The sequence below is a fragment of the Rhinolophus sinicus genome, linkage group LG15 (genome assembly GCF_036562045.2).
Source record: "Rhinolophus sinicus isolate RSC01 linkage group LG15, ASM3656204v1, whole genome shotgun sequence".
Taxonomy (NCBI): Eukaryota; Metazoa; Chordata; class Mammalia; order Chiroptera; family Rhinolophidae; genus Rhinolophus; species Rhinolophus sinicus.
The window spans coordinates 40,828,978-40,851,563 of NC_133764.1; the positions used below are offsets into that span (position 1 = coordinate 40,828,978).

General features: G+C 55.3%; 1 protein-coding gene across 6 annotated transcripts in view; it reads right to left on the bottom strand.

The window, feature by feature from the left end:
* The window catches only part of CSNK1D (casein kinase 1 delta), a 29,803-nt gene extending 7,520 nt beyond the window's left edge, over positions 1–22,283 (bottom strand). For 2 of the 6 annotated variants that reach the window (XM_074320985.1, XM_074320984.1), the window contains exons 1-6: positions 21,874–22,283; positions 15,825–15,935; positions 2,493–2,641; positions 1,813–2,041; positions 1,221–1,391; positions 668–816 (exon numbers count right to left, since the gene is read on the bottom strand). In XM_074320985.1, coding sequence (XP_074177086.1) covers positions 668–816; positions 1,221–1,391; positions 1,813–2,041; positions 2,493–2,641; positions 15,825–15,935; positions 21,874–21,949 — 885 coding nt within the window. In that variant the 5' untranslated portion in view covers positions 21,950–22,283. Of the gene's footprint in view, positions 1–667; positions 817–1,220; positions 1,392–1,812; positions 2,042–2,492; positions 2,642–15,824; positions 15,936–17,200; positions 17,493–21,306; positions 21,525–21,873 lie in introns of those variants that run through there. The other 4 variants (XM_074320986.1, XM_074320988.1, XM_019735529.2 and 1 more) reach the window with 4 other exon arrangements.
* Positions 22,284–22,586: the final 303 nt, after the last annotated feature.

Here is a 22,586-nt window from a genome sequence, read left to right on the forward strand (position 1 = left end):
CCCTCCTGCAGCACTCGCGTGAGCCTTCAGCGAACAAATTGGGCCTCAAAGATGAGTTGAGCTCATCGCAGGGCCAAAGCCAGACTGAATGTGCGGCGCCCAGCTGAGCGGACGCCAGGTGCTCGGCAGGGCCCGGCTGGGTGGGGGGCAGGTGGGGCGGGCCCTCCCCTCCTGCACAACCAACATGTGGGCACCGTGCCGACACACACGTCTCAGACAGTCAGAAACCACGACACGCAGGAGTGACGACGATGATGATAATGAAACCATCTTCAAAGTCAAGAAGGCAGAGCATTCAAGCAGAAGCTCTGCCTCCAAGTGGACCTGCTCCTGTGGACAGAGTCTACTCCACATGGCCTGCTGCCCGCACCCCACAGACTCCAGTGCCCCGGGGAGACCCCGGTCCCCCATCGTCCTGCCTGCCATTTGCTTTCCCTTCAAACACCTTGTTTGGACACCTTGCTTCTCAGCACCTCACTTTCAGGGGGACCCCACAGCCACAGCCCTACAGAAACACCAGGCTCCGCAGTGCAGCAAACAGGCCTTCCAGAGTTCAAGCCTCATACAGCTCGCTCCTTACAAGACACGACCACACAGCGGCAGCGGCCTGGCGCTGACCAGGCTGTTCCCGTCCTCACTGAGCCCCAGTGCGGTGGTGGCCACTTACAAATTTGAGCATGTTCCAATCAAACACATAGTCATAGGAGAAACCCTGGCGATGGAACAGGTTCCTGAAGAGCTGTCTCAGGTATGAGTAGTCCGGTTTATCGTCAAAACGCAAGGAGCGGCAGAAATTCAGGTACGTGGCAAATTCAGCTGGAAAATGACAAGAAAGCCAGCGCTCACTACAACGCCCCACCCGGGAACCACCGGTGTTTAGGAAAGTACTGTCTGCCCCGCCCCCCGGGCCCCACTGCCCCCACTGCAGGTGAGACGTGGGGTCTGCAGTACCGGTCACAATATGGCATGGCAGAGCAATTGTTCCCCCTGGGGCACCCATCCTAGGGGCAGTCCCACAAAGCAAAGGGCAACTCCGTTATGGCTCCGGACGTGCTGACGGACAGGCCACCAGCCCACTCTCACCTCCCTAAGCACGAGGGCACACACGGGCCCACGAGGACCCCTCTGAGCCGACTCCAAGGGGGTTCGCCTTGTTCGCCTCCCAGTGCACCCCCCAGGCACTGGGGACACACGCCAGGCAGGCCCTGCAGGACACTCACAGGGGTAGCCTTTGCACAGCACCTCGATGGGGGTGGACATCTTCTTCTCGCTGATCCGCTCGTACTTCTGTCTCTTGGTGGCAGCCTTCAGGCCCTGCCAGGGCAGGGAGCCCAGGTTGAAGTACATGAGCACGTACCCCAGTGACTCCAAGTCGTCCCTTCGAGATTGTTCTGGAAAGAGAAGGGAAATGGGTCAAGGATGGCCCATGTGCACTTGCATCAACCAGCAGACACTTCCCATGGAAATGAACCTTGGAAATCAGAGAAACGCATTTGGATTCTTTTGTTTCACCAGAAGTTGCCCGGGATGTGACGTTAGGAAACATCCACACCCAGAGAAGTGACAGCACCATCCCAGCTGTCAGAAGCGCGATCACCTGCCCACCCCCACCGCGCCTCCCAGAGCAACACGTGCACAGCCCCCGAAGCCTGCCTTTGCACACAACTTTGCTGGCAAGCACCCCATGCAGCACCCCAAACGTGCTGACACACCCAGGTCCCCCGAGTGGCTGGCCTTTCCCCGAACTGAGGGACGTGCCCAGGCAGCTAGGCCAGCGGGCTGGCGCAGGACAGCCCAACACCCACGGCTCACCGATTCCGAGATGCGTGTTGATGGAGGCGTACCGCGCGGTCCCCGTGAGGTTCTTGTTCTCGCGGTAGGGGATGTGCTGGTGGGTGCGGGCATCCCGGTACTTCTTGGCCAGGCCAAAGTCGATGATGTACACCAGGTTGCCCTTCTTGCCCAGCCCCATGAGGAAGTTGTCAGGCTTCACGTCCCGGTGGATGAAGTTCTTGGAGTGAATGTACTCGATACGACTAATCTGTAGGCACAGCAGCAGGGCTACGTTACCCCAGATGGCGGTGCGTGGGGCTGCATGTTCGGTGCCCCTTGGCCAGAGCAGTCATTCAACATTCAGGAAGGGGTCCTGAACCGACCACCTCACCCCCACATGGGCCTGGACATTTCCCTCATTGGCTCTCCTGGGGGTGGGCAGACAGTGGCCTGTAGTGACAGCCGCCATGGGACACCGGTCTGCACCAGAAGTCCCCTCTGCACCCCGTCGGGCAGGGGCCGCCCCCGACCCCGTGAATGTACCAGGCCGTGCCCACAGTGGCTATCCAAACCCAACCTACTGGGTAATTCTCATGTGGCAAGGGTTGCTGAACGTCCATTCCCTCCCTGTGCACAGCAGGAGTGCTGATGGGAGAGCGGCCCGTGCGTACGTCATCAGGACCCCGGTCAGACCCATCACTGCACAAAAACGCACTCACCATTTGGTCAGCAAGCAGCAGGACAGTTTTGAGACTGAATTTCCTGGAGCAGAAGTTGAAGAGGTCTTCCAGGCTTGGTCCCAGCAGCTCCATCACCATCACATTGTAGTCGCCCTCCGCCCCGCACCACCGGATGGTGGGTATGCCCACTGCAAGAGACCACGGGCGTCACCAGGGCTGAGCTGGGCTCAGAAGGCCCCGCCACGCCTAATCCACACCACACAGATGCTTTCTTTCTGACCAGGGTCAGGCGGGCAGCAGTCAGAAATGACACAAGGTGAGAACGTGAGGTGTGGGAGTGGGCGAACACAGGGCAGAGAAGGCACAGCAGGGCGAGAGAGGGGCTCGGGCTGAACAAGCAGAGTCCCCACCCTGCACACCGCGCGCCCAGGTCCCAAGGACTGACATCTGCTGTTAGTGCGGCGCGTTTGTCACAATTCTGAACCAACACGGACACATTTTACTACTGAAAGCCTATTCACAGTTCCTTAGTTTTAACCTATTGTCCCTTTTCTGCTCCAGGATCCCACATGGCATTCAGTCCTCACGTCTCCGCAGGCTCCCCTGGGCTGGGACATCTCTCAGATGCCCCTTGTTCTGGGTGACCTTGGCAGTTCTGAGAGTGCTGGGTGGGGGTTCTGGAGACTGTCCCTCTACTGGGATTTGTCTGACGTGTCTCTCACCATTATTCTGGCCTCGTGGGCTTGGGGGAGGAAGACCACGGAGGCAAAGTGCCCTTCTTATCACGTGACGTCAGAGTCCGTGCTCTAAATGTGACTCGTGAGTGTTGCTGTGACCTTGGTCACCTGGCTGAGGTGTCTTCCAGGCGTATCCTCTCTCTCATGCCCTTTGGGAGGACGTCACCACGGCCCCCGCACTTCAGGGGTGGGGGGTGTGCTCTCCCTCCCCGAGGGCAGAGCACCTACACACATTACTTGGGATTCTTCTGCATGAGATGTGTCTCTTCTCCCCTTTTATTTATCCATCATTTTTGTATCAGTTTGACCTACGGATGTCTCTTTTTACACTTTGGTCTATGCCCCAATACTATGTCACTTACTCTGCTGTTCAGCGTTCCAGCCGTGGCCGCAGGGGCCCTAACACACCCATCATTACCGGGTTGTTTGGAGAGCACTCACTGCCGTGCTTTCTGGCCCCCGTCACGTGCCACATAGCATTTCGGTCGTGACAGGCTGCATACGGCACACACGACGGTGGTGCGTAGGTTATAAGGGAGCTGAAGATCCCTCTGGCCTAGTGATGCCGTGGCTGGCATGACATCACAGCACGTGTGGGGGCGCTGGCGTAAACAGACCCACTGCCCTGCCAGTCCCAAGAGTCAGCACATACGACTGCGCGCAGCACACGACACTTGACGATAATAAACGATGGTGACAGCGGTTTCCGTCCTTACGCTGCTGCACTGGTAGTGTTCCTGTTACGTGACAGTGTGCTCTTTCCACTCTAAAATGAAGTGTGTGGGACGGCAGCAGCCGTGTGACGCCGGCAGCAGCCTCATACACCCCGCGTTCTCCGCGTCTCTTGAGGGCAGCGTTTCCTCTGCTTCAGTCGCTTCATGAATTCATGGAGGCCGAGCGCAGTGTGTATAAAGTGCACGGCTGTGGGCAGCCGTGTCCGTGGCTGTGGCAGCCCCTGCTCGCTCCCTGACTCAGCGAAGTCCCGTCCTGCAGGCTCCTCGGCAAGTGTCCTGCACACACAGGCGGACCGTTGCTTACCTTTTATCCGTGTTCTCACTCCACCTGTGCTGTGTTTAGGTCTCTTTAGACGCACAGGCACTCACCACTGTGTTACAGGTGCCGACAGTACTCAGTACAGTAACGTGCTGGACAGGCTGGTAGCCCAGGAGCCTCGGGCTATGCCATCCAGCCCAGGTGTGCAGTGGGCGGCACCGTCCAGGTGTGTACGTGCCCCTGACGTTCGCACGACGACGAAATCGCCTAACGCCGCATTTCTCAGAATGGATCCCCATCGCTAAACGATGTGTGACTACACAAAAATGCTAAACTATTTTCAGTTTAGAGTAATAGCAAGTTTTGATACCAAGAGGGCAACCCCCTTTCATTTTGAAAATTCGTATTTCAGAAATGTATCTTCCATATTACATGAGAACAAATTAAACACATGAGATACAAAGCATAATGTAACACAGGCTTGTAGCCCAGCACCTCACAGACGCAGGGCGCTCCTAATTGACTGCACCTACTTTTACCCGCCTTGCTCCCACTCCCGGGATCCCCAGAAAATGACTACCCAGAACTTGGTCACTTCCTTGCTTCGAATAAAACAAGCATTCATGCTATCTACTATTCCACTTGGAGAATACATCACAATTCACCTATTCTTCTGTCATCTGGGTTGTTTAGGGTTAATTTTCCCGTTACAGACAGTTAAGTACACTCTTACCCATGTCCAATGACAAACTCTTCCATGTGGACTGCTTGTCCCTATCTGTTTTCCCCCAGGTACATACCCAGAAACACAAGGTACAAATGATCTGACAATACAAGACACTATCGAACTGTCTTCTAGAAGGATCAAGCAGCTTACACTCCCACCACCTGGAGCAGGCGCTCGCTGCCAAGAGCACGTCACACCTCTCGACTGTTAACTATCTCTCAGCTTCTATGCACACATGTGCTGGCCATCCACGTTTCCTCTCTTCTGAAATGTCTGCACATTTCTGCCAACTTTTCCTATCAGGATGTCTTTTTCATATTTATAGTAGTTCTTTCTAAATTCTGGATACTAAGTTATCTTTGTTTCAAGTGAGGCAAATTCCTTCTCAGTTAATGGCATGTTTTTATTTTCTTTTGGAGTCTTTTGATAGACATGCTCAATTTTCACAAAGATAAATGTATCAATCTTTTCCTTTGTGAATAATCTCTTTAGTATCTTACATTAAGAAATCCTTTCTGTACTCAGTCAGAAAGGGATGTTATTATCTTCTTTTACAAGTTTCAACATTACTTCTACTTCCAGCCCAGATGGAGTAATGGGGACCCAATTTACCAAAAGATAGTTTTGTTTCTGAGACAAAAAAGCAACAAATGACACTGAAGCCTGAAAGACAGGACAGGACCAGTGCAGCCCCGGTCCTGCCTTGAGAGTCAGCAGAAAAGCAAGACTTGAACACATGGAAGTGACTTCACTTCATCCCATTAACTAAGCCAAGGAAGAACCTGAGGACTATTCAAGTACCCAGCACAGAGGATGGTAGAGAGAGTTCAGTGCCTGGCACCCAAGGTCACCAGGTATGCAAAGGAGCAGAAAACATGACTCAACCTGAGAACAGTCAATCAGTTGAAACTGACTCAGCTGCCAGAATTAGCAGAGGGCAATACCAGTTATTATAAATTATAACTGTATTCCATGACTGCGTTTCATCAAAGTTAAACAGAGGCATGGCACGGGAGATAAACAGAAGACTCAAATTCACTTAAAGAGACGACCACCACAGTGGTTAAGGCGAAAGACACGTGGGGTGGGATTAAGAGCAGATCAGACATTGCAGAAGTCGTGAACTTGAAGGTACAGCAATAGAGACTACTGAGAAAGCCAACAAGAGCTTCAGTCAGCTGTGGGACAACTCTAAGCCACCTAACATTTCTGTAACTGGAGCCCCGAAGGGAGGAAAGAGAAGGGAGGAGGGCAGCAGAAACCACACTGGAAGAAACAGCTGGATGAAAACAACAAACCCACCCATTCGAGAAGCTCAACAATTCCCAAGCACAAGGACCCTGAAGAACGTGACACTAACATCCCTGATAATCAAATTGATCACTAGTGATGAGACCACCTGGACAGCAGCCAGAGAAAGAAGACGCATCACATACAGAGGAACAAAGACCAGGATGGCTGCAACTTCTCATGAGGACCAGCACCGTATGAAGTCAGTGGAGAATACCTTTCACGCACAGCAAGAAACGCGGGCAAGCTACAAAAGCATAGGTGGCGAGGAAACCTCACTCGGCGAAGACAAAACCAAGGCATCTGCAGATGTGAAAAGCTAACGACCCCATCACCTGCAGGCCTGCACTGTTATACACGCTCCTCAACAGACAGAAGGCGAGGGCAGCTAGCTGTGAGTGGGGCTCCATGAAGCAAAAAAGACACCGGAAACAGCAGCACACCTGCAACATATGAGGTCTAACAAGTAAGTTCACGAACTCATCCTAGAAAAAGTGCTACATATCTCATTGCTGATATCATTATGGGCACCTTTGAAGTACTCCCCTTGGGAAGCTGTGCACCGATGCCAGCGCCTAGTCCACCCTTCAAAACAATGGCCATCAGAGCTGTCATCATATTACCCTTGATGTCCTGAATGTCATCAAAATGTCTTCCTTTCTGTATTTCCTTTATCTTCGGGTAAAGAAAGAAGTCATTGGAGGCCAGATCAGGTGAGTAGGGAGGGTGTTCCAGTACAGTTATTTGTTTACTGGCTAAAAGCAGTGCCCTGTGAGCTGGTGCATTGTCGTGATGCAAGAGCCATGAATTGGTGAAAAGTTCAGGTCATCTAACTTTTTCATGCAGTCTTTTCAGCACTTCCAAATAGTCAACTTGGTTAACTGTTTGTCCAGTTGATACAAATTCATGAGTTATCCCGCTAATATCCAAAAGCGTTATCATTTCAACAAGTTCATGAACTCAGCCCTGGTATGACTGTTCCAACAAAACTGGCAACGCGACACGGGGTTATTACAGGTCTGAGTCAATGCACATGTCAGTGCCACAGCCTGGGATGGGAGACATGGAAGAGCACTTCCTTACGATTCTCCTGCTCCCTGTGAAGTCAGAGTGTTACCTGCAGAGACTGCGACAGGTAAAGGTGTACGTGATGAACACTACCTGGACCACTGAAGTAACAGGAGAGAACGGTTAATAAGCAACAGAGGAGCTAAGCATGAAAAAGTCATTAAGAAATGTCAGAAAATGTTTCATCCAAAAAAAGGCAGGATTAAAGAGGTGGGGAAACAAAGACCAGAGGAGACAAAAACCACCAGGAGGGCAGATGCAAACCCAGCCCACCAATGATCACATTAAATGTGAACACACTAAGTAGCTGATAGGTCTTGTAACTGTTAAGTGAACCAATATCTAAGGAGACCAATGTCACCGCGGTCTAACTGATTAAACAAAATGCAAGTTCCTAGATGTCTCAGCACCACTGTAACAAAATGATGGTATCTGAGGATCCGCTACAATTTAAACACCCCAAATGAGACATACTTTCTCCAATTCGACAGAAAAAAAAGCACCAATTCGCTGGCTGCTTATACTAAGCACCATGTGGATACAAAGAGTTACAAGGAAGAGGACAGTGTATCGCACTAATATTAGACAGAAGAGCACAGAATGTTATGTAGAGTCAGGCGCTATGGAGGAGACTATTTCCAGAAATGTATGTATCAGTCATTACATAGTGACTGACAAAGGCATCCAATTATCAAGAGAACGTAACTCTTTTTTTTTTTTTTTTAATTGGGGAAGGGGAACAGGACTTTTTATTAGGGACCAGTGTGCACTTCCAGGCCTTTTTTCCAAGTCAAGTTGTTGTCCTTTCAATCTCAGTTGTGGAGGGTGCTCTTCAGCTTCAAGTTGTTGTCCTTTCAGTCTTAGTTGTGGAGGGCACAGCTCAGCTCCAGGTTCAGTTGCCATTGCTAGTTGCAGGGGGCACAGCCCACCATCCCTTGCAGGAGTCAAACCGGCAACCTTGTGGTTGAGAAGATGCATTCCAACCAACTGAGCCATCAGGGAGCTCAGCGGCAGCTCAGCTCAAGGTGCTGTGTTCAATCTTAGTTGCAGGGGGCGCTGCCCACCATCCCTTGCGGGACTCGAGGAGTTGAACTGGCAACCTTGTGGTTGAGAGCCCACTGGCCCATGTGGGAATCGAAACGGCAGCCTTCGGAGTTAGGAGCATGGAGCTCTAACCGCCTGAGCCACCGGGCCGGCCCCAAGAGAATGTAATTCTTAATGTATATGCAGCTAACAAGAGAGCTTCCAAACACATAAGCAAAACCACAAGGAGAGACACACCCACCCTCTGACCCAACAGAACAGTCTTCTCAAGTATGCACCGGGCATTTACCACGGTAGACACAAAACAGGTCTCAATGAAGTCCAACGGATTCAAAGTCAGACAAAGTATGTCCCCAGACGACACTGGAGTTCAATTACAAATAAGTAAAGCAGAACTCTGAAAAATACCCTAATACATAGACGCTACCGTGTTTCCCCAAAAATTAGACCTAGCTGGACCATCAGCTCTAATGCGTCTTTTGGAGCAAAAATTAATATAAGACCCAGTCTTATTTTAATATAAGACCCAGTTCTCATATGAGATCAGGTATAATATAATATAAATACTGGATCTTATATAAGAACGGATCCTATGTTAACTTTTGCTCCAGAAGACGCATTAGAGCTGATGGTCCAGCTAGGTCTGATTTTCGGGGAAACACGTAAGTTATCTGTGGATGAAGCTTAGCGGGTAGCGTCAAGACCGTCCCCCTTAAGTAGTTCGCACACATCCGTGATTCCCACCTGAACCAATCACTACGGCAATAATTTTTCATTTCTAATGGTTCCTCCTGCATTTCTCTGTGGAGTTTAACTTAGTAGCATTACGGACTTGTGGACTCGCCTCCCTGTTTCCCATGTGCTATCATCCATTCATGATGAGGTTCTAACTGTACCAGATCTGGCCACATGTCTGGGTGTCCTCTGAACATGTGCCCGCTGACCTCTGAGCACCTTCCTCAGCCACAGCATGTGCCTGGCCCGCCTACCACTCACTCCCTGCCGTCCCAGCAGCCTGGCCCCTCAGTGGCAGTGATACTGAGAAGCCACGATGGGTGCTAGCTGTGCTCAGCCCTTCAGCTTGTCACTACTTCCAGGCACTGTGAGTTTTGACTGGGGGGCAAAGGCCCCTCTTCCTCAGGAGTGTCAGCCAATCTCAGCCCTTCGCTATTCTGTGCATTCTCGAGTCAGCTTGTCACGTCGGAAGAGAAGCTCTGTTTGACCAGAAGACCAGAACCCTACTGAACCCTAAGAGGAAGTCTGGGAGAACCGACATCTTACTGAGTCTTCCACTCCACAAACATGCAATGTCTGCACTTGCTCAGAGTCCTCCAATAAAGTTTTAAATCTTCTGCACACAGGTCTTACCTGGCTTAAGTTCTATTCCCAATCACCTTATGGACAGGTTATGACTGTCAACAGTATTTCAAGACTCACACTTCGGTTTCAGGACTTCTCTAGGGCCAGCAGCCACCTGACCAGGGCCCTGGAGCTCAGCGTCCAAGCAGGTGGCCATGCCAGGTGCTGGCGGAGCCACCGCAGCCGCACGGGGCTGGCACCATGAGTTGACGACACTCAGCCCGCAGCAGAGTCTGGGCCCAAGAAGGCTGCACACGGAGGACCCTGGAGCCCGAGGGAAGGCGAGGCAGTGGATTCAGCTTTCAGAAGCCTGCCAAGGGCCTGGAACCTCTCCAGCCACCAGCCCTGGTGGGCATCATGTACTGGGAGCGACAGGCGCCACAGGGGCAGAAGATGGAGGGAGACAGCTGCCACAGTGGTGGAGGTCTCGACTAGCGAGCCAAGGAACAAGCTGCCACCCAAGCCCCAGAAGCGCCCTTCTGTGGGAGCATCAGCCACCGATGGCGCCAGCTCCCAGGGCCCCACAGCCGGGCCCTCCCAGGAGACCCAGAAAGGGAGGGGCGGGGGGGATCAGCAGAGTGGAGACCAAGGCAGGGCGGACAGTGGGCACTGCCATGGATCCCAGGCCAGGGCCCACAGCATCACCGCTCCTCCAACCGCTGTCCGCAAGTGCACTAGAGGGCTTCAGGGACACCCTGCAAAAGCTGCATGCTTTCGCTACCGGAGTTTCCACTCCCAGAATTCCCAGCTTTTGAAACTGGCCTGGACAGGGAAGTTGTTTCCCTTTTAAAGAATACATACTGAGGGACAGACGGCTGGCTCAGTTGGTTAGAGCACAGTGCTCGTACCACTAACGTCACTGGTTTGATTCCCACATGGGCCAGTGAGCTGCGCCCTCCACAACTAGAGCTAAAACAACGGTTTGACTTGGAGCTGATGGGTTTTAGGAAAACACACTCTTTCCCAACATTCCCCAATAAAATAAGAATCCGTACTAACGACATTTCCCATGTCAGAGTGAAAAGATTAAGCATGAGGCCAGTTTGACAGACCAGCTCACAAGCCGCTGCACTCTGGGAGGGGCTCTCCCAGGGTGAGGCAGGTCTCACCGCTGGTCGCCCCCGACCACTTCGGGGAGGATGCTGAGCTGCCCCAGCTGCAGACCTGGCAGTCCACCCCATTCTGTTGACTGCTCCTTGGGCCCCACCTTCTCCAGAGGCCAAGGCGCCGGCTGTGTGAACACGCATCTTGTGCACTTGAACTTCCCTCCTGGTGTTGTCTGGTTGTTCCTGGGCATTTGAGCTCCAGGTCTGAGCAGTGGCAGCTTGCAGGACCTCACCACAGGGCGCTTCCTGCTGCTGGGCACTGTGGGGGGCACACCTCACTGCCAATCAGAGCTGGCTCCTCCACCAGTGTCCCCCCGAAACCCCTCCACATCAGTGCATCATGGGAGACGAGGTTCAAGGCTCCATGGTTTGATCTCCTACCGGAAGAGCGGGGATGAGCGTGAGCAGGGAGCGGTCAGGAGGGGACCAGTCCAGGTGAGGGGTCCACAGGCTGAGGACGGACTCCTGCTCCGGATCTCCAGTCCAGGGCACAGACTGGGTTCACCCACCAGGTCCTTCAGCGGATCGGGCCAGGCCCACCAGCACAACAGGGTCCGTGCATTTGTGAAACACGGGAGTTGGGCAGGACAGGTTTTCAGGATACCTCTGCACCCATCCCGAGCTGCCAGGAGGCTGTGTGAAGCACAGACCAAAGCTTAACCTTGAACAACACTGGTCTCTCCCGCCTCGGCTTCCAGAGAGACAAGCCAGGATTTCTCTGCGGTGCCCATAGCAGTGGGCTGTGTCGGCAGCCGAAGGAGAAAGCACTCGGTTTGCGAGCTGTGACTCACATGTCAGGACAGACGAGTGCAATGGACACATCGCGTGACGTGTCTGATCCTGGATTCTTGTCGCTGCAGCTGCTGCTCCCCGCCCCCCGCTGCTGTCTGTCAGGCTCTGTGGGGCCTCCGTCGCTGACTTGGTGACTGACCACTAGGTGGCCAGCTGCTGTAAATATACTGGTTTGTTTTTTTCCTCCATGTTCTTCTGGGGTTTTATTGTTCACCAACCGCGTTTCCTATTGAGGGAAGAACAGCCGGAGCATCTTTGACACATGGCCATGCACCGGGCAAAGGGTCTGGAGCACAGGCTTGGGGGCCCCTTGACGGGGGGAGAAGGGGGGGTGGGCAGGCGGTGGGGTGCCTGAACTGCCCTTTCCTGTCCTCTTTCCCGGTTTCCTATTTCAGACCAGATCTGTGGTCCTACAAACCTGACTCCAACCCTACTCCCTCCTCTATTCCTAACCTCCCAAGAAAAAGACCACAGACTTACACATTTAATTTGTGGGGCGCCCCACAACTCTTAAGTGATTTGTGCAAAAGTCCTGAAGAAGCTACAGACACTGGTTCGCTTCCTCCAAGTCAAGCCCATCCTGGAGGAACTCACCCCAACGCACTGCTGTATCTGGACAGGTCAGCCCTGCTCTCCAGTCCCAGGGTACAGAGAAGGGGAAGGGGAGCTTCCTTGTGGAAAGTGGGGTCAGGAGAACAAGAAAGGGAACATGGATGTGTCTCCAAATCACTCAGGAACTTTTTATGCAGGTCCGAGAAACTTATGTCAAAGCGGCCACAGACCAACAGGAGACAGACGAGTGTAACTCCACATTTACTGCTAGAAGCCAAAGCCTGAGTGAAACCATGAATTTCTAGGGAGGGAAGCTTGTGTGTCCTTTTCCAGCTCCCCTCCCATCCCTCGGGAACTGCAGGCCGAGCCCCTGGCCCTCGGTGACCCCATCCCTAGAGTGGTGACTTCATGGTTCCTTCTGGGGGGCTGGTTCTTCCTTTCCCACTTGCTGTCATCATGTAACACACACCCTGACCCTTTTCCTTCCCCTTTTCCCTGGGAAAATACAATCAATAAACACTTACTAGTACTTAGGGGGCTAAAAACAATTACATTTTATAACTGATTGATCCTAAGCTAGCTATCTGGCTCAACTTCTGGGTTTCCTATGTAGGAAGTTACACCGTGCAACTATAGTTGTATTTCTTCCTTTACCATCTGTATTCTTTAACTCCCCCCTTGCCTACTGCGTAGCTAGGACAGCCCACGCCACACTGAAGAGAAACGGTAATGGGGAAGCTGAAGCTATGTGGGTCCAACAGGAGCCCTGAGCCAGGCAGATGGGAGGGTAAACCCACGTGACTCCCTTGGAACACATCCCTACGCACGCATCTGGCACCCAAAATCCTGCAGGGCCTACTCCCCGGAACGCAACTCCACTTAGTTGTGTCATGGAGGCCCCATCCCCAAGAGCACAACGCTAAAAGCCAGGCGAGGCTCAACACCACAGAGAACCGTTCATGCAAACACGGGAAGTGGCCAGACAGCACCGGAAATCATCTGACTACAGCTGTGTCACCACATCAGACTCTCAGGACCGGGCCGGGTCAAAATGGACAGCTGTGCAACACGCATGGGAAGCTGTGCCCCACAGATGTAAAGGGTCCCATGTGGAGAAGACATGGTGTGGACTTGCCACCCGGTTACACGGCAGCACCTTTCCTTTCCGTGTACACACTGTGCGTCTTGTCACCCATGAGGTTAGAGGTAAACGCGGTGAGCGCCAAGGGTTCCCGGCCAAGAGGGTGCGGGCCTCGGCCTAGGCAGACGGGGTGCAAACTAAGTGGGGAGCCAGCCACTGTCCAGAGCAGACGGCAGCTGTGCAGCAGGGCCCTGGGAGCCACACACCCAAGTTCCAACCTGTGTCCCTGGGAGAGTTCTGTAGCCATTGCTGCCTCAGTTTCCTCATTCGTGACACGAGGCTGATGATACACTACTGCACAAGACTGCTGTGGGGGGCAGTTCTCCTCAGCCAGGCACTCCGCCATCATGCGGGCGGTGTCCCGGATGACCCTATATTACAGGCTACTGTGCGAGGTACCCCTGGGCATCCAGCCTTCTCCTCCAACGCCATCGACCCCCACCATGACTTAGCGTAAAGAGAAGGGAAGCAGGGCCAGCCTGGTGGCTCAGGTGGTTGGAGCGCTGTGCTCCTAACACCGAGGTCGCTGGTTCGATTCCCACACAGGCCAGTGAGCTACGCCCTCTACAGCTAAGACTGTGAACAACAGCTCTCCCTGGAGCTGGGCTGCTGTGAGCTGCTGTGAGCGGACGATCGATGACCAACTGCCTCAGCAGTGGGGGAGCGCAAGGCTCCTAATACCAGCAAGGGCCAGGGGGCTGTGTCCTACACAACTAGACTGAGAAACAACGGCCTGAACCGGAGTGGGGGGAGAGGTGGAAGGGGGGAACAAAATAGAGAAGGGGAACAGAGTTGCTTGCCATCCCTCAATGGCGACCAAACGCTCTGCACGCACTCAACACGTGTGACACAGGAGGCTGGTCAGGACAAAGCTGGCGCTGTCTGGGCAAGGTAACGGCATTCCACGTCCTCCCTCTGTGGGCCCAGCGGGGTCATGCTTAGGAGGAGGGCACAGACACCACCAGAGTTATGGGCTCTGCTTCCCCGGGCGTAACCTAAAACACAGAACCCACCAAGCATGCATCTGAAACAGGACCGAACGTGGCCTCTGTGTGGGCAATGGTCAACGGGAGCAGGTCCATTTCTGGAATCCTGGTGGGTTTCCAACCCTAGAGACGGGGCGTGGCAAGACCAAGAGAGGAAGGGACGCTTCAGAGCCTAAAGCTGGGGCTCCGGACACCAAGTACTGTCGCACCCTGGGCATCTAGCGACATCTGCAGGCATTTCTGACCCTCCCAACCTGGGGCACAGAGCTCTGTGCAGAGGGGACCCCCTGCAGCAAGTGACAGTGGTGCCAAGGCTGAGACACCCTGTTCTGAACCCAGCCTCATGGGTTCCTACCCCAACGGGGGCTGGCAAGCTTTGTCCCCCGTCTGCCTTGGGCGCCCCAGCTGCAGTCCTCACGGAGAGGCTGCTGCCTGACACAGCATGGCTTTGCAGCTGGGAGGTTTTATCCGACTGCCAGCACCAGGCCGTCAGGGCCCCACCAGGAAGCGCAGCCCGTCACCTCGCTCTACTTGTCACCACCTTCAAAGTGGGCTCTGCGGAGCTGGCCTTTGCCGAGGGCCACTGGAAGGAAGCACACTGGCTGGGTCCTCTGCTGACCTCACTCTGGGGACAACAGGGGCCAGGACATTTTCAGCCCATGTGCTACATCTCTGGTCCTGTGAAACACAGGATGGGACGCACTGGACACGGACACCGCGGGACCATACGTGATGCTGTGGTACCTGCTCCAGAGACACTTTATGCTGCATAACTGAGAAGTGTTTCTCGCAGCAGCAGGTCATGTGCTTCTGTGGAGGAGAAACTCTGAGGACAAGCGTGCCTGTGGCAAAGCACCAAGAGCCCCTGAGAAAGTGCCGCAGGGGCTTCTGGTCCCCGGGCGGCCCTCCTTCAGACCAACGCTAACCCAGCTCCCCAGAACCCCACACTCAGGAGCAGCACGGACGCGCCCGCCTCCCGCTCAGTGTCCTCATGACTAAAACCCCCCAACGAAACCCCTCTTGCTCCATTAGCGGGACTATTTTTTTTTTTTTTTAGGACTACTTTAAAGTCCAGAGAATTCTGAGGTCCAGATTCAAAGTCCTGATCTCCACCTGAGATCAGGATGGGCGCCCTTGACATCAGGCACCCTTAGGCCCGAGGGGGAAGTTTGGGGACAGAGTTGCGACAGTAATTGAGCTGGAAGGGGTTGCAGAGGTAGCTGAGTTCAAACCCCTTGTTTCAAAGCACATGAACAAAGCGCATGTGACCGTGGCACACGCGACAACCGGCAGTGCTGGAAAATCCGAATTCACACAAACCCCGAGTTCAAGAACACTGCCGCATGAAGCGAAGCTAAAGAAGGTAGCATTTAAGCCACAAGCGCACGACGACGTTTCTTTCTGTTCAGTGAGGCCCTCTGCAGGCCTCTCCGATGGGCTCCGGAGGCAGCCACAAGGCTGGGTCCAGGCCGGCACACTCTCCTCCCTTTCCCCAAAGACACCAGAGACTTCGACTCATGACACATTGTCTCTCATCAAACAACCTTGGTGTCTTTTTAACAGGTAAAGGCCATACCTCCTCCCTGCATCATTTTGTAGATTTTGCTCTCAATGTGGAGCTGAGGGTGTTTGGTTTTGACACATTCAAGCTTGATGGCAACTTCTTCTCCTGCAGCAATGTCCGTACCTTGGCAAAGAAAGAAAAGCACAGCATTAGTGACCGTGCGACCACACCTCACCCACTGTTACAGCACCAGGAAACAGGGCACCGTTGGACTCTTCCCAGAAGGACCAAATGATGGGCGTGCTCCACTTCCTGTTATGAGATGGTGTCAGTGGTCGACCAATCCCCATGGACAATTATCCGTATTTTCACTTTTTAAAACAGGAATATTTGATATCCCATCAACCACTTCCACATGTGCCCACTCAGATCACGTCACTAGGACCCAGAGATAGGCCAGCACGGTCCTCTCTGCAGCCTCCCATCTCTTCCAGCCTGAACCTTCTGTCCACCCTGGGGGTCAGCCCCAGAATGACTTGTGTTCCGGGGACACATTCTGTGGGGTCCCCTTTTCGCCACGCTGCCGCTGCCTTGATAGGCCATTCTCTAGAGGGAGGGCTGGGTTTTTACCAAACACCCACCTAGCCTCAGTCCACCCAGCCAGGGTACACAGCCGCTCACATGTCCAAACAGTCAGGGCACTTCTCCAGCAAGCGCAGCTCCCACAAGGTAGCAACTAAGCCTCCGCAGGCCAGGCCAGGGGGCATCCAGGGAGGCTCAGCAAGCTGCCTCCTTCCTGGACCACAGGGCAGCGCTGCATTTGTTACTGACACTAGGCCAGCAGGGGGACTGTTTTCAAAGCCCTAACTACACCTATGCAACGCATACCTGTCACACATCTTCTGTTAGTTTTGTGCTGAAACTGGCAGTATATCTGCTAATACCCCCGAGTATCGGCCCATGAGTTTAAAGGCAAACTTAGAGTTTCTACCTAAAAACATTACACCTCTGATTTACTCCAATGAGGAACTGCAATGTGACAACCACCACTCCGCAGGTGCCACACACAGATGCTGCTGACTTCCATCCTGACCCGAAGCTGCCTGCATACCTCCCTCAAGGAGCTTCAACTGCAGAGAACAGAAGTCTCGCATGGCACACACCCAGCTCTCCGCCCCTCTAAGTATAAACGCTCTTCCCACCCTCCCACCCCCAATAGTACGGTTATTAGTGACAAAACTAACACCGGCTCCAGCAGCCCAGACAGGACCCGGGACATCTCTCTCCCGGGGCACTGCAGTGTTGGGTAATGCCAGCTGGCCCGTCCCAGGGACTCGTTTCCCTCACCATCTAAGTTTGGCAGGGAGACCTGCAGGGTGAATCACGAGGGACTTGTGAAGATGGACAGGTTAAGGGCAAGGTCAGCAAGCCTCAGAACAATGACCCACCTGCAGGACAGCTGCCCACTGACATCCACACCCAGGAACCTCAAAGAAAGTCTCCTCTAGTGTGCGGCACGAGATGCGGCTGCTCGGCGAGCGAGGACCCCAGCAAACCTGGTGCCCAGCACTGCGTTCCATGGGAGTAACTGCCAACTGGTCCCTGCCAGTGACCATGCCAGGGTTAAGAGCTTCACATCGCGCTCCAGAGACAGACAGGTACACATTCTGTTCTTCCTGCCTGCAGTTGGGAGGAGCCATCCAATCACAAGAGAGATGACTTCACCGCAAAATTGACTGTGCGAAGGAAAAGTGAACGCAGAGTTCCTGTGAGGACCTGGAACTCTGAACTGAACTCGCCAGCCCAGGAGGAACGGATGACTCATCGCACCAGTGACATCAGCAACTGCACATGCCTCGCAGGCTGAGTAGTTAAGTACAGCCTCTGGTGGGAGCATTCGCTCCTCCAATTCTGTCAACACTGTCACCCTAACGAGCCAGGACTCAGGTCCTCAGTGAAACAACAGCCTGGGCTAGCACCTTCGAGAAGGCAGGGGACATCTTGGCTGCACCCCACTGTGGCTGATAAAGCTAACACAGAACAGTTACCCCTGTAAAACTTACAGTCTGGGGGCAAGTGACCACAGGCAACTCCAGAGCACAACACAAATTCCTTCCTCCTGTGGTTAGTGTGGGGCCAGCCTGCCCCCAGGATGACACACACGAAGGTCACCCTGAGTCTGACGACTCCAGATGGCGCTGGACGTGGGCTCTGCCACACGAACACGAGAGCAGCACACTGGGCTGCTTCCTCTGGGAGGCCTCGCCCACTGGGCACACGGACCGAGCAGACTCAGGTTCTGTGCGTTCAGGGGCCACTGAGCAAACCTGAGGCTCACCAGTCTGCAGCCCCGCGGTCCACGGACAGTGTTGCTCTTGGTCCCCAAACTGCCGCCCGTCCAGGAGGGGACACACACAGGACAGCGAGGAAGAACCAAGGAGCTCTGAGAGCAACATGACACTGCTGTAACACTTCCATATTATTTTGCAAAAGGATTGGTCTGCAACAAATTGGGACGTACAGCGCCTGGTGCTTCAGCACAGTCACCTCTCCAAGTACTGGGAGGTGGGGACAAGGATTTCAAAGCTACCAGCTGAGCTCTGGTTCCGGATTCAGAACAAGTCGAAACCAAGGGGCACATAAGCATTTCTTCAGTGTCTGTTTACACTAAGGTGTTCGATCTCCCCAACAACCTCAACTTGGGAGCGGCTCGGAGCCCCAGGCAGACAGGAGTTCCCTCCCGAGGCAGGTGGGAGCCTATTTCAGATAGAAGTCGGTGCTGGTCCTAGGAAAACAAACTATGTTTTCATTTGACAGACAAGGCAGATGGTATAGCCACTGACCCTAACCCCAAGCCTGACCCTGCCCTGGGACAGGGAGGGAACTCCCACTGAGGAGTGACAACCACAAAGAAACAGGGAAAGGCCTCACAGCAGCAGGGCAAAGGTCACCTGCAGGACAATTGTTGACAAGGCAGCTGACCAGGATCATGACCTCTCAGCTTAAGCCACCACCCTAAAGAACGCAGGCAGGTGTCCAGACTGCATTGAGTGTAGGCGACTGCTTTCCCCTCCTGACCAGCCAGCTGGCCAGCCAGCCAGCACTTTGGAACCCCTACTGTGTGTCCGACACCCCGCTGGGTGCCACCAAAGAGCAATGACAGTTGGCGAGGGGAAACCATGACAATCAGGTATGAAGGGGTTTCTAAGCTTTAGCTCCCAGAAAAGGGAAATGTGCACATTGTGAAGTAAGACCATGGTCTACCCGGGGGACAGGCAGACAGGCAAGGCTGTCCTCTGATAAACTGAAGGAGCGTCAGGATCAAGTACAAATGCCCACAGCAGGCAGGAAGAAAACCTCCATTCTGAGCAATCAGGAACGAGGGGTCCAAAGACCCAGCCGACAGACGCCGAGGAGAGCAGAGCTCCGTGAGAACGGGGGCGCACACTGCCCCTCGGACCTCAGCTCCTCACAGGCACCCCTTGAACCTGGCTGCACTTCAGAACAGCCCCTACGCTGACCACGGCACTGCCACACAGCCTGGGCTCCCGTACCCCAGCTTCCTGGTCACACTGGGGTTTGGAACACGGTTCCACGTTAAGAACACTGGCTCTGCCTTGCTTTTTGAACATTATCAAACGTATGAGACGCACACTGCCACCAAAGCGAAAGGACTTCGGGGACCCACTGCCTTGCAAGACACATCACCTCCAGCCACCAGGGGCTAAAGCTTGCGGGAAGCTCAAGCTGAGGGAGGCCGGGGAGTGAGAAGCTTCGCCTCATGCCCACCTGCAATTCCAGGTACAGGCAACCTTCTGCCTAAGCGTGTGCTGCACGCACGGAGAATGTGAGCACCGAGGCCTCCCCATCCAGCCCTGCCCAGGAGCCTTCAGGACCAGTCAAGCTTAGAAGGGGAGGCAAACTGAGGTTCAAGACTATACGTTTTGGGGTCCACGGTGGCCCCAGTCCAAGTACTTTCTGAAGCCCATGAATGGGAGGAACAGCCCCGAGATATGCCCCCCTTTGAAGGGGCAATTTGGGGAAGGGTTGGAATGACCTGGCAGGGCCCCGTGCCGCATGCCCGAGTCAGCCTGCAGGACACCGGGAGACAGGCCAGCACTGGGCCTTCCTGGTCCACGAGGCGCTCAGCAAACTGGAGGCCAGCCTTCCCTCCATGAACACACCGATTCCCACGAGGAGGACTCAATTCCTTAAGTAATGCCTAATTAGAGGCCTAAACAAACAGGAAACAACTACAGCACAAATAATGCAATCCATCCCCTGCTCTTTGGACCTGTCATCTTTGACCCTTAACTACAGTACACAGTGAGCTGCTTCAAACCCACCTTTTGCAGCCACATCTCACTCAAACTAGCACAGTCACTTCACATTTTCGGTGGGTAACTTGCAGTCTGAAAGGACTCCCATGTGGGCCAAGAGCCAATGCTGAGGGAAGACGCCTGGTTGTGTTCCGTCCCATACAATACCTCACGTGCACCCCGATGGTGGGCTGTGTGGGTGCTCAGGAGGACGTGAGAGCCAGCATCCATCCATCTTAGAGCACAGGGACAGAGACCGAGGACAGACTCCTCTGGCCTGGTCACCCGGACCTGTAGCAGGTGCGCCCACATGGCTGAGGCCCAAATGACGCAGTGGTGAACGAACAGGTGGGTCCCCACGGAGCTCCCACTCCCGACGAGACAGTTTACATCGTGTGACTGACCTGGTGACAACTGGTCCACAATGCAACTGTCCAAACCCAGCTTCGGAAAGCGCAGAGCTGTCTGGCAAGTCTGACCAGAGGACAGAAAATTTCAAGACATCTACTTTTTGATGCCTGTGCAAGGGTGACTAACGGACTGGCTTTTCAGCACAGCTCCTAGATCGTAGGTTAAAACTTTTGCCAAAATCTATTGTTCTATAAATAAGGCAAACAGCTTGCACTTACCCGGCCCAAAACGCTGCTGAGAATGCATTCGGCTGACTGCTGCATATAAATATTTAAATAGAAGAATCCCAGTGTCTCCAAAGTGTATTTCACTCAGCAGGACGGTAGGCAGAAATGTGGCATGTGACAAGGTTACTCTGCAGGGCACCGAGGCACCAAAAGCAGTTATGAACTTCCCCAACGAACGTGTGGGCCCCTCTGAAGTCTGCCAGCCCGCGAGGCCCTGCGTCCTCTCCAGGTGACAAGACGGAAGGACGGGCGTGCGGGGAGCACACACACCTGGGACCAGGTGAAGGCACAACCAGAAATACTGACAAGCGAAGTACTCCCGACCCTCCCTGCCAGGCACAGCAGCCAGAGGAAAACAGCAGCGCGGGGCTGCCCACCGCGGGGCCCGCGAACCCCCAACCTGCCACGGCGGTGCCAAACCCGGGGGTGGGGGCACAACTGACAGGCGATGCCTGAGAAACGCAGACACCTTCCTTCCAAACGTCCGACTTCGGGATTCAAGCCTCCTCTTATCACACATGTGTACGTGCGCGTTCGTTCGATGTAAACCTAAGCCGATCCAGAACATTCCAACACCAGCACGTTTTTCAAATCTACCTGGAGAATTTCACAGCCCAAGGGACAAGCGCAGGAGGACAGCTGGTCGTGTCCGCGCGGACCTGGTCTCCAGTCCCCTCACCGTCCCTCCTGTAACAGGCGCCCAGTCGGGACTCGGATGCGCAACACGTCCGCGGCCACCGCTCGACCGGCCGACGCCCGCCAGGGGCTGCTCAGCCGGGGCCGCCTCGTCGCGAAGGGCACCGAGGGGCGCGGGAGCCTCGCCCGGCCCGCCCCGCCCAGCCCCCCGCACGTGCGCAGGACGCGGGGGCCGCACACCGCCCGACGCCGTTTGTCCGTCTGCGGGTCACCGGCGCGGGCAGCGGGCAGCGAGGGCCTCGGGCCGCGGCCCGGCCACTGCCCGGCGGCCCCGGGCGCACGTTGGGGCAGGTGCCCTCGGGCCGGGCGGCGCGGGCCGCACCTCGGGAAGGCCACAGGGTCCCCGGGAAGCTGCGGGGTCCCGACAGGAGCGGGTCCCGGGGCGGGGCCGGGGTCAGGGGCCGGGGGCGGGGTCCCGGGCGGGCGCCGGGCTGGGGGCGGCCCCGGCCCGGGGGAGGGGCGCCTCACCAAGATAGATGTCTCCGAAGGAGCCGCTGCCGATCTTCCGGCCCAGCCGGTACCTGTTCCCGACTCTGAGCTCCATGGCGGCGGCGGCGGGCCCGGCTCGCTCCTGCCCTCCCGGCCGCTTCCTGGGTCTGAGCTCGGGGAGGCGGCGCCGCTGCTGCCGCTACTGCGGGTCCGGCTGCCGACTCCGCCCCCCTCACGGCCCCGCTTTCACCATCGTTTTCCGGCCGCCCCGCCGCTCCCAGCGCCTCAATAAGGGGCGGATGGGACAGTCCGAGCGCCGCCGCCCCTGCTCCGGCCCCCTTCGGCCCCGCTCGCCCTCTCCCCGTCGCGGATGGACTCGGATATTCCGGGCCTAAATTCCCCTTCAGCTGCCTGAAGGAGCCGCCGCCATCGCGCTGTGACGTCACTTCCCCTAGCAACCCGGCGGGCGGGGCCGCGCTGCCGGGGGCGGGGCCGCGCTGCCGGGGGGCGGGGCGAGCGGGCTCAGGCGTCCTTGCGAACCACCGACGCCCGGGCCAGCCCCTTATTCTCTGTGGCCCGGCGCCCCCGCCGCAGCTCCGCGGCTCCCACCCGGCCGCTTCCCGTGTGCAGCCTCCACGTTTGCCCCCGCGGGTGTCTGGGAAGCCAGGGGCTCCTGGCCACAGACCCGGGACAGGCCCGCAGGCAGCGCCCTCGGACTCAAAAGGAGGAGGGCCTTCCGCCCTGGGTCGGCG